Consider the following 17,515-nt stretch of genomic DNA (forward strand, 5'->3'; position numbering starts at 1 on the left):
TGCCCCAGAAGCATGTTCCTCCTGACCCCCTGTACAGCTCCTGAGGCTACACTTCGACAAGTCGTCCCTCCTTTAGGAGCCCTGAGAGTGTGGCCAATGCCCCAACTAAAGCTTATCTCTGAGCGAGGGAGGAACGCAAGGTGGCTTTTTTTCCTCAAGTGTTTGAATTTCTAATCTGGAACAAGCAGAGCAGATGAGGTCACCTGCTGCTCCCAGTGGCCCAGCACCCACCTTCTGGACTCTTCTAACTCAAGACTTCCTTAATCCCCCAAACGATCAATGGTTGCGAGCATGGCTCCATGCATTTCACCCTTGGGGGCAGAGCAGAAGGAGTGGGACAGTAGGGTCCCTGTACCTAGTACAAATCCCAGCTCGGCTACTTACTGGCAGTGTTGTGTAACTTCTCTGGGCCTCAGTTTTCCTATCTGTACAATGGGAGTGATGTTAGTGCTGACCTTATAGGACTGTTATGAGGAGTTAGTGTGGCCTACACTTAGTAAGTGCTCAACAAATGTGGTCCCTTCCCCTGTAGGAAGATGATACAAAGACCTTTCTCTTCCTCTAGTTACTGGGTCTGTGTTCTAGGCTATTTCTACAGTAGTGGGGAGGGTGTGAGAAGCCATTCACACTTCCTCAACCAATCTTCCTCATGACCCTTAATGCTCATTGATAGGGTTTCATAGTCTGTCCCAGGTTCATACTGTCATCTCCTAGAAGCAAGGGTCACTGTGGACCTCCTATGTTGGTCATGAGCAAGGGCTTTCACCCATTTAACAGGGCATGAGGGACTTTTTGTTCCTCTATAGCCGAAGGGGAAAGAGAAGAAAGGTCAAAATCTCAATGAACCAGAATCCTGTAACTGGAACACTGAACAAATCATGATTACTTTTCCCTTTGCACCTGACTCCAGGAGCAAATTGCAAGAAAGCCAAAAGATTTATTCAAGAGAGACTGGGCTTGTCAGGGAAGTCCTGAGATCCGAATACATTCACCCCAAATTCCCACACCTACAGCCACAGCCCCCTCTCTGTGTGAGAATCTGGGTTTTGAATGTGCCACAAAGGCTCTGGAGAACGTCACAGCAACTGGATGCAGAGCCCCCTGTGTGCTGCCCCACCAGGCAGAGAGCAGCTGGAACATTCCCGATTCTCCACCTCCGAAAAGGGGCCAAAATGACAAGTTTTCTGTGTGCGCCACAGTCTCCAGTAGCTCCAGTTCCCAGCAGTGGCCTGCCCAGTGCCCTCCAGGAAGACATGGTTGCCCAGTCCCTACCAGGCTCCACACCTGAGCCTGGAGATCAAGATGCCAGGGGGCAGGTGGGGGAGGAGAGGGGAAACATAAGAGTGCAGATCTGGCCCAATCAGAAACCACTAAAGTAGAGATAACGGGAAAACCCGACGACGGCTACCCCTAAGGCCCACCTGATTCTCTCTGGCTTCTAAGAGTTTGCCTGTTGACACCAGGATCCCCTGGGACATTGCCTAGATAGTGCTGTGTGGACACCAAAGGTCTAAATCCGACGTGCGTGATATGGCTGCTGGGCCCTTCCTCGGACTGGGGGTGGGGTGGGATTAACACAGAGATAGCAAGAAAGGCAGGCTCCCAGAGAAAGGCTGACCTTTTCTCTACTCATCTCATCTTTGCACTAGTGTTGGGGTCTATGGAGACTCCTTTCTACAGCTGAATTGTCATGACATTGATGTGTGCCTAGAAGCTCTGGAAGGGAGCACCCTGGCAAGGAGATCACTGTAATAGTAGTAATAATATAATAATAGGTAAAACTTAGTGAGCAATTTTAATGGACCAGGCACTGTTCTAGGCATCTTGCACATTATTCATTCACTTAATTTTTTAAAACAGTTCCATGCAATTGGGACAGTCCTTATCCCCATTTTACAGATGAGGAAATTGGGGCACAGAGAGGTCTAAGAACTTGCCCAAAGCCTCAGAGTAAGTGGTGAAGCTGGGGTTTCTGCTGCAGGGTTGATCTCTGAACCATTACCTGCCCTGCTTCCAGAGTAGGGAATTCTAATCCCGCCACGTACATGGTGTGGATGGGAGGACAGGGTGCGAGGGGTGGGGGTGGCTATTTAGGGGTAAGAGAGTCTTGGCTGTGGCCCTGGAGCAGCTCTGGGGAGGGGCGGGAGGTGAAGCTTGCCCGGGGGCACGCTCAGGCTGGGGCCGAGCCGAATCTGACCCCCACGCAGGTGCAAGGGTTCTAACCACCTCACAGATTCCATGACTCAGCCCTGACTGGGAGGCACTGTTGTCTTGGTTTGTGGTTGTTTTCAGCAGGGGATAACCCCCCCCCTTTTTTTTTAAAGATTTTATTTATTTATTTGACAGAGAGAGTTAGCGAGAGCAGGAACACAAGCAAGGGGAGTGGGAGAGGGAGAAGCAGGGAGCCCGATGCGAGGCTCAATCCCAGGACCCTGGGATCATGACCTGAGCCGAAGGCCCACGCTTAACGACTGAGCCACCCAGGTGCCCCAGCAGGGGAACCCTTTCTAAAAATACAGTCAATCTCTGGGAAACCCATCGGAGGCGAGAGGCTGTGCCTGAGGCAGGGGTGGAAGGCCCCAGTGGTTCCTCCCCACTCAGGCGCTTCTTGGAAATCCAGTTTGGTTCCCCAGTTCTAAGAGGTGTGCCTAGGGGTCAGGGCAGGAAATGTGGTGACAGAGTTGGAGTGTGATGTCAGAAAGGCTCCACTGGCCACTGCTGGCTCTGAAGACGGCAGGGGCCACGAGCCAAGGAATGCAGGTGGCCTCTAGAAGCTGCAGAAGCTGAGAAAACAGACTCTCCTCTACAACCTCCAGGAGGGAACAGAGTCTTACAGACGCGTCAATGTTAGCCCTGTAAGACCGGTGTCAGACTCCTGACCAACAGAACTTCAGATAATAAATGTATGTTGCTTTAAGAAGAAACCAAAACAGGGGCGCCTGGGTCGCTTAGTCGTTAAGCATCTGCCTTCGGCTCAGGTCATGATCCCGGGGTCCTGGGATAGAGCCCGTGTGGGGCTCCCTGCTCGGCGAGAAGCCTGCCTGCTTCTCCCTCTCCCACTCCTCCTGCCTGTGTTTCCTCTCTCACTGTGTCTCTCTCTATCAAATAAATAAATGAAATCTTAAAAAAAAAAAAAAAGGAAAAACCAAAACACAAAAGACGTGTGGCTAGAACCTGCCAGACTTTCCCTGGGCCCCTCATGCCTGGGCTCAGTTCCTTTTTTTAAAAATATTTTATTTATTTATTTGACAGAGAGAGCACGAGCAGGGGGAGTGGTAGAGGGAGAGGGAGAAGCAGGCTCCCCGCTGAGCAAGGAGCCCGATGCGGGGCTCAATCCCAGGACCCTGGGATCATGACCTGAGCTGAAGGCAGACGCTTAACCAACTGAGCCACCCAGATGTCCCTGGGCTCAGTTCCTGACTGGTAAAGGCACACCAGCAGGCGACGCAAGAGGGGCCACCACCATGAGCTGGGTCCTCCACAGGTTCAAGGTCAGGGCTGGGGCTTTCTAAGCCTCAAGATCAAGGTCCAAACTAAACAGAAAGACAATAGAGTCCAACTTGTGGATTTTCCCATAGAAGTAAATGAACTCGGCTCTGATCACAGTCTCAGGGATGCTAGAATGGGCCTTCCTGAGAAGTAGCCCCCTCCTCAATTGATGAGGTAAAGGAGGGCCAGGCCACCTCTTGAGGATGGAAGGGGAAGTGAGGAGGTGGAGGGAGTGACAAAGAGGAGCCTGGACAGTTTGCCCTCTGAGGATACGATGAGAATGCTCAGTAAGAAAAGATGCTGTCCTAGTGTCTTATCCACCCTGAAACCTAGAAACTCCCTCTGTGTCTGTCTTTTTACTCGGCCCCTTGCCCACCGGAAGAGTCCTTGGGGATCTCGGAGGTCTTGAGCTTGCCACACGGCCCAGAGGGACACCTGAGGAACATCCCAGTGGGATCCAGAAGGCAGGGAAGTGGAGAGAACCACCATGGACCCAGAAGCTTCAGAGAAAGGGGGTGTCTTCGGGGGGCAATTCCAGCAGCCAGGAAGCCTTGGGAGGCCCTGGGAGCGGGGTCTGAGCACAGCCCCAGCCCCAGGTGGGCCACAGCCCTGTCAAGATACAAACAAGCCTCTCTGCCTGGCAAACTCATCTCAAACAAGCACAGTGATAATGCAGGAGGAAATTTGGATCTGCCTCCACCTACCCAAACCTGATCATTAAAACAATCCCAGCTTCCCCCCAGATGAAATCCTCTTTCTGACAGGATTCTGTGCAGGATCCCTTTGCGTTTGGTTACATTTGTCTCTCATAGATTGACAGGAAACAAAGGCAGCTTCTCATTCACGCTTCCTCAAGGATCTGAGCTCACATAAATGCCATCTAATATCCAGAAACCTGGTTCAAAAATAACTCTTGGTGGCCACATGTGTTTCAGCAGGAAGGCATCCCCTCAGACCTCAACCTGGGGATGGCAGCTCCCTCCTCCACGGCCTCCTTTCGGGGGAGAACCCCACCCTGCCGTTGGCTTGAGGGGTATTTACGTTGAGGCTGAGGCTGTGTGGGCCCTGAGGAGGCCAAAGCAAGGCCAGGAGACACCCAGGCAGGCCACAGCCCCCCAGCCGGGAGGGGAGGCAGGATGGTGCGGGGGCCAGGCTGCGGGTTCAGCGCCCTGCTGAGCCTGGTTCCAGTCCCGGCTCCATCACTTATTCACTGTGGGGCCTTGGGCATGTTTCTAGGTCTCTCGGAGGCTGTTCCTCATCTTTGTAACTGTGGGCGGTGATCCTGACTGGGGGCGCTGGGTGAGGCTGAGTGAGAGACACAGTGTATAACAGGTGAGCACAGCGCCCAGCAGATAATTTCTGCTCAGTAATTGGGAGGGCTGCTTATCATCATCATCACCATTCTCGTCATTGCGTTCCCTCTGCCCCACCTTAGCTTGCTGCAGCAAGGGTTTGGCTGCGAGCTTGAATCACAGCAAATTAAGGGTAACTAGCTGTACCCCTGGGTGTGAGCCACGGGGAGGCGAGAGGCCCTTTGCTCTCTTGTCAGGGAGAACTCTGAATGCGGACATTTGGGGCTGCTCTTGGCAGATGGGAAGACAGAAGCACAGTGTGGGCGGGGCTGCTTCAAGGTCGCAGAGCAGCCGCGTGCTGGGACCCAAACAGGGTGCCTGACTTGTAGTGCTGGGCTGCGGGCACAAATGACGCAGTGCCTTACCTACGGCACATGGCCTGCTGCCTCTCCCCCTGCTCGTTCCCGTGTGTGTGTGTGTGTGTGTGTGTGTGAGTGTGAGTGCAGTGGAGTGGGTGCAGCGGCCTGCTTTGGGGAAGCTGAAGCCTGGACACAGTTGCTGCCTCCCTCCCAGCCCTCCCTTTCCTCCCCTTCTTGCCAAAAGGAACAGCATCTCACTTGGTCTTTGGCATTTCTTTTCTCCCAAAGTTCAGGGTCGAAAGCCTGGTAAAATGCTCTTCCTTGCCCAGCCCCAAAGCGGCCACAGATCTCCATGGAGGCTGAGGCTTGGGACCGTCCTTTAGCTCTTTCTCCAAATCCTAGACAGGTCTGAGCTAGAGAGAAAATCAATAATAAAAATGCAAACGTCTAACATCTATTAAAAGCATGTATTATGAGCTTGGCGCGATTCGAAGTGCTCTGTATATTCCCATTCACAAACCTTGGGGGAGGCACTCTTATTATCCCCATTTTGCAGATGAAGAAACTGAGGTTCAGAGAGGTTAGGTCCCCTGCCCGAGGTCCCACAGCTGGTGAAGGAAAGGGGCCAGGATTCAAGCCCAGGCAACCTGACTCTAGAACGCTCTGGCCACAGCCAGCGCAGCAGGAGAATAATGCAGGGGTCTGGCATCTAGACCCGCCGTCTCCTGTTTTTCCAGAAACTCAAAACGGGATGCTGCCTAGAGGAAACAAATGGACCTAGGAATCAGCTCTGGGGGTCACACGGTGGCTCTTCAATGTGTTGCCTGAGGATTTCTGAGCACTTTCTCAGGCTTTGTTTCTCCACCTGTCCAATGGGGATCATTACTCCTATGTTGCAGGAAGCCTCCCAAATCAGAGGTAGGAGAGCATCTGGCAGGGACAAGAGGAGGGCTGGGGTGATGGTGTGGAGCCCCAAATTTCCAGAAGCCCCCAAATGGCCGCAAGAGCACTGACCCCAGGGTCTAATCCCAGGGGCTTAGAAGGGGTGGGGCTGTAGCCGAGGGAGTTTGTTGCCTTGACACAGAATAACCCAGAACCCCCAAATTGACCCCCCACCTCCACCCCATGGAGATGAAACATCCAATCCTTGGTCACTAAGGAGCCCCAGCCTTTCAGGGAAGCAGCAGGTGGGCCCCACAAATGTAACCCACAAATGACGTTAATGAGGCCCTTCCTTGCTAATTAACAGGTCCACATGACAGGAACCTGAAAAGGCCAGTCTGTCCCAGCAAGCCCCAGCAGGCCTGACCCAGGTACCAGAGAGAGGCCTTTGTCCAAGGGCAGAGGGGACGCTGAAGGTTGGGCTGGGCCTGAGCAGGAAGCCACAGGTAGAGGAGTGGGGAGGGGTGGAGGGGCGGGGCCTTGGGGGCGGGGCCTGGAGGAGGCTGCTCCTCAGACCCGCCCTCAGCTTCCTAGTTACGGTGCGCTGCTCAGAGTTTGGTCTGCAGACCCGCCCAAGGACTTCGCCTGGGGACTCTCAGGTCCCCCTGTCCAGAACCTGCCGCGTCAGAATCTGATCTTAACAAGGCCCCAGGCGACTGGATGCCCGTCAACATTTGAGCTGCCCTGAGTCTTTTCACCTACCTGAGCCTTTTGACTCTGTTAACATATGTAGTTTTTAGGATGGTGCCTGGGTCAGTAAATAACTGATAATAATAATGATAATATTATTGTTACTGTTTCTCATGTATTGGCTGGGAGAGAAGGGGCACCCCGGAGCTGGTCTGCTGTGGTCAAGGAAGAGCCTGGCCCTCTGGAGTTGAACCACAGGGACGAGAGGAGCTTGGATAATGGGCGTGTATGTGTGCACGGACCTGCTGGCAAACTGCAGGGCACCTCCAGGGGACAGGAGTAAACAACAGTCTCCTTCACACCCCTGCAAGGCCCAGGTCAGCTTTCGGGAGGCTGGTGCCAGCCTGCCCCAGGCAGGGAATGTACGCTCAGCTCCAGGGGTTCACGGCTTCCTACCTTTCAGTCTGGCCTGAAACACAAGGTCAGGGGCCCCCGGGAGCGGGGAGGCCAGAACCAACAGCCAACCCTAGGGAGCATGGGGGTTCCCTGGCCAGGAGCTGGCTACAGTTCCTGCACATTTATATAGACCTGCAGGAAGTCCTAGCCCAGTGATTCTGAGTGGGACCCCAGGAATCTGTGTTTGTAATAAATGTCCTATGTGGTTGTGACAAAAGCAATTTACATTTGGAGGAACAAGGCAAGAAATAGAGGACGACCCATTGCTGGGGTGGGGTGGGGTGGCGCGGGGGATAAAGAAGGTGGGCTGACTCATCCAAGAAGTAAGGGAGGAGTCCAGAAGGACAGACAGCCTTGTTTCTGGCTGCAGCACCCTGTCCCTGATCAAGGAATTTGCGAAGATCCACATCTCTGCTTTCTCAAGCATTTCGAAAACAATCGTGTGGCCTTTTAAGACCCCTCCGTGGGCTGGTGGGGGGAGGCACGAGGCTTCATTAGGATTGCATTTGCATTAAGTGAAGCTCTCCTAATAGTCATCAGAATATATGTCAAGGAACTTGTTTAAAGGAAAACATAGCCGTCACCACCTTCACATGACTGTTTGCATTTTACCCACTGCACCCAGCCTACCCTTATGCAAACAGATTTTTACATGGCTGTAGCACAGAGCCACCAGTTACCCCTTAATTCCCGTACACACCTCCGCATTGGTTTTCCCCGCTCCGTTCCTCCGCCTGTTCTCTAGGGCCTAATACCACCAGCATCTCAGAGAAGGTTACGGACTCAGGGACCCTATGGAATACTAATCTCAACCTTTTTGAGACCTTAAGATGGCCTCAGCTTCCTCTGGTCTACAGAAGTGTTAGGAAGAGATGCTGAAGCAGGCAAGGGCAGGAAATGCTCAGAGTCGAAATGACCTGAACATAATAAATCATAGTCATCCTTTTTTTTTTTCTGTAAAGGCCCAGCTAGTAAATATTTTGGGCTTTGTGAACCATACGGTCTCTGTCGCGGCTTGCAACAATGCCCCTGTAGCGTGCAGGCAGCCACAGACAGTATGTAAATGATGGGCATGACTGGCTGTTTTAATAAAACTTTATTTGTGAAAACAGGCCAGGGGCCAGATTTGAGCCAGGGCCATACTTTGCCAATTCTTGCTTTTAGGGCTTTTCTTTTTAAGAGTCTTCAAACCACTGCCATGTACAAACCTCAAGCAGCCATTCTGTAGACCATCTAGACACCATCCCCATTTCACAGAAGAAAAAAACAAGGCCCAGGGAGTGGCTAGCCTTCACTTTATAGACAGAGGCAGGTCTGGTATCTCCATCCCATCACAGAATCTCCAACTCTGGTCCCTCCTGTCCCAACTCCAAGCACATGTCCCGTTCAGCAGGGAAGAGGCGCTGGGTCACACCCACTGGCACCCTGGGGAACACCCCGGAAATACTGGGAGCCATCCTGCTGGGTGCATATTGTTTTCCACCCCTCCATGTGCAGGGTGCAACCAGGCTGAGTCAGCTGGAGGCCCAGCCCTGCCCTGGGAATGGGAGGAACTGCCCCCTGGGCTTCAGCCCTGCCCAGGCTGGTGAAGGCTGCCGCTGGCCGGAGGTGACAGGGCATGATGCCTCCGCTTCCCTCACCAGAGGGACCGATTAGTGCAGGCAAAAATACAGAGAAGGGTCTAAGGGATTTCTGAGGTCTCCCCTTAGGAAAGGAGTGTGTGCGTGTGTGTGTGTTGGGGGAGGGGTGGCAGGAAACGTGTCCTCCAGCAGGTGCCCCTCAAGTCATATTCACCCTTGAATCACCTCCCACTAAGTTAATTCAGCAAGCTGGCTAAGAGTGTGGTCTCTGGAGCCCGGCTTTGGGGTTCAAATATCGGCTCTGCCTCATGAGGGAAGTTTTGGGGTAACGGAAGGGTTCTCAAACCAAATTGTGGTGATGGTTGCACAACTCAGTAAGTGTCCTAATAATCATTGAATCGTATACTTAAGAAAACCCTGGCGCGGCCATGTAAAGCTGTGTGATCTTGGGCATGTTACTTAACCTCCTTGTGCCTCAGTCTCCCCATCTGACAAACAGGAATTATAGTACCTGCATCACTGACTACATGGTGATTGCTAGATGAGGGTCCAATGAGTCAACAACATATGGACTTTAGAATGGTACCTTGCACCTGACAAGGGGTCAGTAAGTGTTTGCTACACCGGCGAGGAAAGGTGTTCGGGTCTCACAGAGTTGTTATACTTGGCAGAACACAGGTATTAGTAAGTTCCTAAACTGTGCCTCCAAACTGTTCTGCCCCTCCTAGGCTTTGCTCCTGCTGTTTGCTCTACATAATGCTGGATGCCCTTCCCTCTCAGCTCAAACCCTAGTTCCAAGCTGAGGTCATCTCTCTTCTCTGCTCCTTATGCACTTCATTTTTTAAAGATTTTTATTTATTTATGAGAAAGAGAGAGAGAGAGAGAGAAAGAGCGGTGGGGAGGGGCAGAGGGGGAGAGAGAGAGAGAGAAGCAGACTCCCTGCTGAGCAGGAATCCCCATGCGGGGCTCCATCTCAGGACCCAGAGATCATGACCTGAGCCGAAGGCAGACGCTTAACCGACTGAGCCACCCAGGCGCCCCTTATGCACTTCATTTTTTATCACAAAGGCTCAGAATGGTCAAATCGGCATATGGTTAGCTCTGTTCACCCACTGGTCTGAGATCTTTGGGCCAGGAAGAGGTGATACCTTGTTTGTCCTGCTCCTGTCCAGGTGCCTCGTGTCCCCACTATGACAACCCGGGTGCTGAACTGAATCCAACAGCAGGGGCTGAGGCTTTACCACCCTCTTGTGGGCCGTGGTACAGTGGCCATAAAGGTCAGGGAAGACAGTGGGGTGACAGTGAAGGCAGGTGAGCGAAAGCTGTGCAGGGTGATTGTCTTTGGGCCCAGAGCTTCAACTCATACACGAGAAGTGAACTCCTGTCCCCATCGCACTGGTTTCCCCTGTTATAGAGGGTACAAACTGCACAAAGATGCAGTGACCAGATGACCCACAGCCAGAGCGCCAGGGCCGGGCTGGCTTGGTGATTCCAGACACGTGCAGAGGCATACCACCCTGACTCAAGGGGCCAGGGGCAGCTGCCCGTCGGGAGGGGCTTCCCTGGCCTCCACTGTCCCATCTTGGTCTCCTGGGGCTGAGCCCATAGACGACCCGGGCCCCAGGCTCAGCTTGTGAGAGCCTGTGACCCCAGGAAGCGACCCTGGTGTCTTGCAGCGACTGGTAATCTCGCCAGCAGTGGCTTCTGTCGATTTTTCCTGGGCCTCCCCTGTGCAGAGAGCCAAGCGTGTCAGCACCCAGATAGGAAGAGAGGGGGGCAGAAGGGGGTGCCCTGGTCCTCGGCAGGGGGGAACAAGCCCCAGGAAGCCTTTCTGACAACAATAACTCAGACATAAGTTTCACCGGGGAGGGAAAATAATCACCTCGGACGAGCGGCCGGGGTCAGCGGCGAGCGGCAGGGGCCTCCCTCCTTCCCCGCACCTCTGCCCGGTCGGCCCTTTCCCGGGACAGCCGAGCAGGGCCGCCTCCCCTTCCCGGCAGCGCCTCCGCGCCCCGGCGCGCGGGTTGCAACGTGTTCCTTCCCGGCCGCGCCTCCCGCGCCTCCCGCGCTCCCCGCCGCCCCCCGGGCCCCCACTCCGCGCGCGCGCTTACCGAAGTCCCGGCTCCCCTCCTCCGGGGCCTCCTGGGTGAAAATCCAGGGGGGGTTGGTGGCGTAGAGGGAGGTGCTGGGGGGGTTGGCGTGCTTCTTGCCGAAGAGTTTGCTGAACGTGCCCTGCACCGTCTGGTTCTTTTTCATGCTGCCGCCGGCCGCGCGGCACCCGGGGAAGGACCTTCCCTCCCTCGGCCTTGCCCTGCCCCGGACCCAACTCGGCACCGGCTCCCCAGAGGCCCCTAACAGGCCATGCCCCCCTCGCCGCCCGGCTCCCCGCCCGCGCGCACCGGCGACAGGTGCTGCGGGCGCCGCCGCTCGCCTGGAAATGCGAGCCACCTGGCCAGGTAAGAGGCTGCCGCCCGGCCCCGCCCCGCCCCGCCGCCCGACTCCCCCGGCCGCATTCCTGCCCGCCTCCCTCGACAACAGGCCATTGTTGGCACGGCCCGGTGGGCTGGGGACCTCGCCCAGCCCACGCCCAGCCTGCAAGACGAGCGGCCGGCCTCCCCGAGGTCCCCTCCTGGCCCTCCTCCTCCAGCCCTTTCCTCCCTGGGCGAGGGAGGAGGCGGGCTAGTCCCCTACGTCTAAGGAGGTTCATGACCAGGTCAGTAGGGGCGCTTCGGAAACGACTCTGGGGCCCGACACTGGGCGCAGTGGCTGGCCCAAGCGGGCACGTTGCAGGGTTCTGCGGGCCCTCAAAAATGTGGCCCACGAGCCTTCAGTGGATTATAAGGAAGTGCCCATCAGAAAAAATAAAATAAAGGAGGAAAAGCAATAAAGGAGGATCCCTATCTGATGACAAAGGTGGAAAATAGCCACAGTGACCGAGCTCCAAAGAGAATGCAGGACGACTAAATCTTGGCAATTTTTTGTACATCAAATTCCCTTTTCTGGGAAGTGAAGTGGATATAATTTTTAGAAACTCAAGGTGGGTTAAGTAAATGTAATTTTTTAAAAACTCAGGGTGGGTCGAGCCCACTTAGGGTTCGGTTTCCTCCCCCAGAGAGAGGAGCTGTGGCCCTTTACGGTGCTCTGGAGGACAGTGGTAGCTGGGGAGGACAGTCATAGCTAGGGAGGGGGAGGACAGTCATAGCTGGGGAGGACAGTCGGAGCTGGGGAGCTGGGGAGGACAGTTGGAGCTGGGGAGATGGAGAGGACAGTCAGACCTGGGGAGCTGGGGAGGACAGTCAGACCTGGGGAGCTGGAGAGGACAGTCGGAGCTAGGCTGTGCCATGGCTGCAGCCCTAGGCGGGTCCTGGGAGTTGATGACTGGGAGACTGCGTGCAAGGTGCTGAGAGTAGGGGATGAGCCAGGCCCAGGGGTTGGATTCCGGTGCTTCCTGGCAGTGGGCGTGGACGGCTGGGAGGGGATGACCAGTCACAGAGCCTGTACCCCCCCAGCGCCCCCAGACAGTTGCAGTTGTCCAGCAATTTGTGTCAAAGGTGGTTCCCCCTTAACTTTTCATTCTGAAAAATTTGGCAGACTCGTAAAATGACCACCTGTGCACATTTCTCCTGGATTGTCAACATGTCACCGCATTTGCACACATGCCCTCTCTACACACACACACACACACACATACTTTATGTTTTCATTTTCATTTTGCTGAAGGTGGAAACGTGTAGATATCCGGGCCCATCTCCCCACGCATACCCATACTTCAATATCCCTTGCCTAAGAATCAGGACATTTTTCGAAGTGACTGCAATAGTTATCACACTGAAGTATTAAACATTTCCCCGTTATCCCCTAAATGCCAGTTTTGTTTATTTTTTTCCCAATCCACAGTCCAGTCAAGAGTCACACATTGCATTTGCTTGTCATGTGCCTTTAAACTCTGATTTAGTACCATCCCCTGGTTTTGTTTTTCATGACTGTGACATTTTTTTAAAGTCCCCTTTACTTGCTCCAGGTTAAGGGACAGGATGAGTTGGGCTTTTAGGGCTTGTGGCTATGAGATCATTGTTTTCCCAGCAGGAGGGAAGAGACTGAGGAACAGATGGGCTTGGGGTGGGGGGAGGGAGGGACAGGAGCATCTTTAGAAACACTTGTGTTCCCCAAATGTTTTTGGTTGGAGACACGCCTGTGGTCAACCCTGTCTCACCCCACCCACTACCGTGGCAGTCCTGAGACCCACTGCTGTTCATTCAAGGAGCAGTTATGGGGGCTCTCCCAACTGTCTGGTTCTGGCTGAGGGTTTGGGGGTACATGGGAATATAAGAGAATTAGAGAAGCCTTATTTCTACCATGGAGGATCTTGAGGCCTCATCAGGGAGATGAGGCTTACATGATCCAAGGTAGTAGACCATGATGACTTAAGTTCAGAACAATGATTGGTGTCACTCATACACATAGCAGGAATTCAGAGGACGAGAAGTCAGCATGGGCTGGAGAAGTCCAGGAAGACTTCTTGGAAGAATTGAGACTTGAGCTGGCCCGTGAAAGATGACAAGGATGTTAATAGGGAAGGGAAGGACACACATACCCATATGCACACATACCCATACCATCCATCCCTCCATCCTCCTATCTCCGCATCATGGTTCCTCCCACCATCCACACAGGGAGAGCACAAGGGAAACCCAGATGCCCCAGCCTGCCCTGGACATCATCATACACTGCCCAAGTGCTCCAGACACTCAGGCATGAGTAGAGGCTTCTTTCTTGGAGACCTTGGAGCCATGAAGTTCTCCCACCTAGGGTAGCTCCTGGGCTCTTCTACCCTGAACCAGCCCCAGCAGAGCTACCAGGGAGTGGCTGCATTCATATGCAGTCCTCCACGACAGACCTGGTATTCTAGAGAACTGCTCTGTGGCAGCTGTGGGCTGTCAAGGGTCCTGAGAAGTCAAGACACGGCATCAAAGTTCAAGTTGCTGTAGTCTATCTGGGGAGTCGGAGAGAGACACATGGAGAGAGGAAGAGGGGAAGTAGAGGAGGAGGAGGAGACTAAGGGGGCAGAGGTTCAGATCAGCAGCAGTGGGGGGGGGGTGGCTGAAGCATCTGGGGAGGGCATGCAGGAGGCGTGAGGGACTCAGCAGGAGCTCAGCGTGGTGGAAGCTGGGAACTGGGGGGTGAGAGGCAGGTCACGGCAAGGTTGGCCAGGGTATCATTGGCTTAAAAAGACCAGTTGGTAAGATTGGAAGCCACCTAAATTGTCCATTTGGAGATGACTAGTTAAGTAAATTATGGCACGTCAACACAATGGAATAATGCAACTCTAAAGAAGAATGAGTCAGCCGACTGTGTCCAGTTATCTCTGAGATAAACTGATAAACTGTTGACAAAATGGTGTGTATAGTTTGCTACTATTTGGGGCAAGATAAGTATGATCTTATTGTTTATATTGGCACAGAAAAACTTTGGATACATAAGAAACTAATAGAAGTGGTTACTGGGGGTGGAGATGGGGGGAAATGGGCAGTTGGGGGATAGAAGTGGGAGGGAGAATTTTGACTGCCTTTTTATACTTTTTCATTTTCTAACCATGTAAATGTATTTGCTGTTCAAAAATAGAAAGTGTGAGGGGCGCCTGGGTGGCTCAGTCGTTAAGCGTCTGCCTTCGGCTCAGGTCATGATCCCCGGGTCCTGAGATCGAGCCCCGCATCGGGCTCCCTGCTCAGCAGGGAGTCTGCTTCTCCCTCTCCCTCTGCCCCTCCCCCGGCTTGTGCTCTTGATCACTCACTCTCTTTCTCAAAGAAATAAATAAAATCTTAAAAAAATAAAAACAAAGAAGAATAAAAAAATTAAAGAAAAATAAGTAGGCAGGAGAGTCTAGAAGTATGGTCCATGAGCAAGCAGCATCTGTATCACCTGGGATCTTACTAGAACTGTAGAAATCTACTAGAACTGGAGAAACCCCATCCCAGACATTGGGCAACCTCTCTGGGCCTCAGTTTGTCTGTTAAACAGGCTATTAATTTAAGGTTGTTATGAGATGCAGTGAGCTGATGGATTAAGGTACCCAGCAGAGGATCTATGTTTTAACAAGGTCCCCAGGTGACTCAGGAGCATGTTAAGGTTTGAGGAGCTCTGGCCTAGAATCAGTGGTTACCAGGAGCAGGCGCTGGTGACTGGTAACAGCTGTGGGGTTTTGTTTATTTGTTTGTTTTTTAAGTAATCTCAACACCCAACATGGGGCTCGAACTCATGACCCAGAGATCAAGAGTCGCCCGCTCCACTGACTGAGCCAGCCAGGCTCCCCAACAGCTGTGTTTTGAGGATGCTCATCTAGCAGCAGGATGAAGGACGATGGGAAGAAGAAAGTGGAGGCTAAGGGGAGCTGCTCAATTGGTCAGTTAATTGGCTAATGAGTGAGTTAATACAAGCAGGAGGGGAGTGGGGGCAGGACTTGTATGCCGGTGGTAGAAACACAGCAAAGTTTTTAGTCTATGGGACATTTCTTAGGAAGAAAGGGAGGTCTTGATGGACAGTTTGCATATAGGGGAAGTAAAAAATGCTCTGAGCTGGTTACCTCATCTTTTTTTAAAAGATTTTATTTAGGGGCGCCTGGGTGGCTCAGTCGTTAAGCGTCTGCCTTCGGCTCAGGTCATGATCCCAGGGTCCTGGGATCGAGCCCCACATCGGGCTCCCTGCTCAGTGGGGAGTCTGCTTCTCCCTCTCCCACTCCCCTTGCTTGTGTTCCCTCTCTTGCTGTGACTCTCTCTGTCAAATAAATAAATAAAATCTTTAAAAAAAAAAAGATTTATTTGAGATAGAGAAGGAGAGCGCGAGCACAAGCAGGGTGAAGGGGAGAAGGAGAAGGAGAAGCAGGGTCTCCACTGAGCAGGTTGCCCAACACAGGGCTCGATCCCAGGACCCTAAGATCATGACCTGAGCCAAAGGCAGACGCTTAACCGACTGAGCCACCCAGACGCCCCTGGTTTCCTCATCTGTAGCATGGGAGTAATAGTGCCCCTCCTAGGACTGTCAGGAAGATTCAGTAAGATCGTGGGTGTGCAGTACAGCACAGGGCCTGGTGCCCAGGGGCGCTCCTGAAGTGTTTGTTCGTTTCTGTGCCCTGCTGGCCCCCTGCTTTCTGTGTGCGTTTGGGCCACAAATGGAGGAAGAGAGAGAATTGGTGTGATCTTGAACACCAGAAGCCTGGCAGGCTGCCGAGTCTGACCGTCAGCGTTCTTTTTGCCCTTTCCCCACCCATTTCACCCGGATTGCAGTCCCACGTTGGCGGGGGCTGGTCGGGGGGGCAGTCTGCGGAAGGCCTGGGTTCAACGGTGGGTACTCCCTCTCCATCAGTCCTGCCTGGCGGCCCGGGCAGCTTTAGGGGCCGAGTCCCCGGGGACAGGGTCCCACTCTGTGCCCGGTACTGCTGCGACAGGGTCCCCCCCTCCTGCTCATAACAACACCTCAACCTGCTCCCCCAGTAAAAGAAAAACAGGCTCTCCTCGAAACAGCCAAAGCCCGATCCTGTAATTAAATCTTGGCTCCACAATGACTTAGGAACCTCCAAGAGCCGACTCTCCCGGCCACTTCCGGACTGTGGGATGAGATTGGGGCCCAGAAGCTGTGCTCTTCCTAGAGACCCAGCCAGGACTCTGTCTGGGTTGTGGCTTTCCCTACATCCAACAAAGCCACGCACTCCAGGCTGGGAGAGTGCACTTGGAGCCGGGGAGGTGCGGGCTGAGGTCCCCTGCACCCCCAGCCAGGTGTCTGCAGGGGCCAAGGTCACCGCTCCCAACTCCCGCATGCTACTGAGCTACAGATCCTCTTGTTCCAGGCTGGAGACACCTTATGCTGGACCAGCTCCTGAAACTGTTTCCTTCTGCCTGCAGGGGAGGGTGGGCTCCAATCCCCTGACCTTGGCATTCCTCTGGACTGGGCACAAGCCAGGAGATGAGATCAGGCTAAGATGAAGTCGGGGGGAGTGGGGATGGACTCCCACATCCTGAGAGGGGGCTCAGAGAAAGTCGTTACCCCGTTTCCCCGAGAGTGTGGAGATCCAAGTCCAGCCCTAGGGGGTGGTATGTTGCGGGGTGCTGGGGAGAGACTCATTTCCCTTGGTAACCATGGGCCCTGCCGAGAGGACCGTGCCAGAGTGGGAAGGATCCGTGCTGGGGAATAGGTTTGAATCCTGACTCTGCTGTTTAGCCAGGGTGTGGCCACGGCTGAGCTCCCATATCTCTGAGTGTCAGTTTGTTCATCTGTCAAACAGGGGCTATTAATGTCAGGTTATTATGAGATTCAACAAGATAGTGGGTTCAGGTATCTGGGAGGCTGACTTACCATAGGTACTTAGCAGCCGCATGCTCCCTACCCTGACTCTGGGCACAGAGGGGCTAACCAGAGAACAGCAAAGGCAGAACAGAGGCCCTGCCAGGCTGGAAGAGGACAGTGACAATTCAACAAAAGAACCTCAAGAAGGAAAATTCCACTGGAGCACAGGAGACGGGGTGGGGCAGGTGTCTGCAAGATCACCTTGAAGGCCAGGCAAAAACATCCCATTGTTGGGGCGCCTGGGTGGCTCAGTCGTTAAGCGTCTGCCTTCGGCTCAGGTCATGGTCCCAGGGTCCTGGGATCGAGCCCCACATCGGGCTCCCTGCTCGGCAGGAAGCCTGCTTCTCCCTCTCCCACTCCCGCTGCTTGTGTTCCCTCTCTCGCTGTATCTCTCTCTGTCAAATAAATAAAAAATCTTTAAAAAAAAAAA

The 17,515-nt window shown here is 53.7% G+C and overlaps 2 protein-coding genes across 2 annotated transcripts in view; one reads left to right on the plus strand and one right to left on the minus strand.

Annotated features, from left to right (window-relative positions):
• The window catches only part of C8H6orf132 (chromosome 8 C6orf132 homolog), a 33,499-nt gene extending 22,339 nt beyond the window's left edge, over positions 1 to 11,160 (minus strand). Inside the window, exon 1 of the mRNA XM_006729203.3 lies at positions 10,860 to 11,160. Within this exon, the coding sequence (XP_006729266.2) occupies positions 10,860 to 11,004 (145 nt within the window). The 5' untranslated portion in view covers positions 11,005 to 11,160. The remainder of the gene's footprint in view (positions 1 to 10,859) is intronic.
• The window catches only part of TOMM6 (translocase of outer mitochondrial membrane 6), a 401,564-nt gene that overhangs the window by 260,676 nt on the left and 123,373 nt on the right, over positions 1 to 17,515 (plus strand). The window lies entirely within an intron of this gene.

The sequence above is a fragment of the Leptonychotes weddellii genome, chromosome 8, assembly GCF_054177405.1.
Source record: "Leptonychotes weddellii isolate Sample4059 chromosome 8, ASM5417740v2, whole genome shotgun sequence".
Lineage (NCBI taxonomy): Eukaryota > Metazoa > Chordata > Mammalia > Carnivora > Phocidae > Leptonychotes > Leptonychotes weddellii.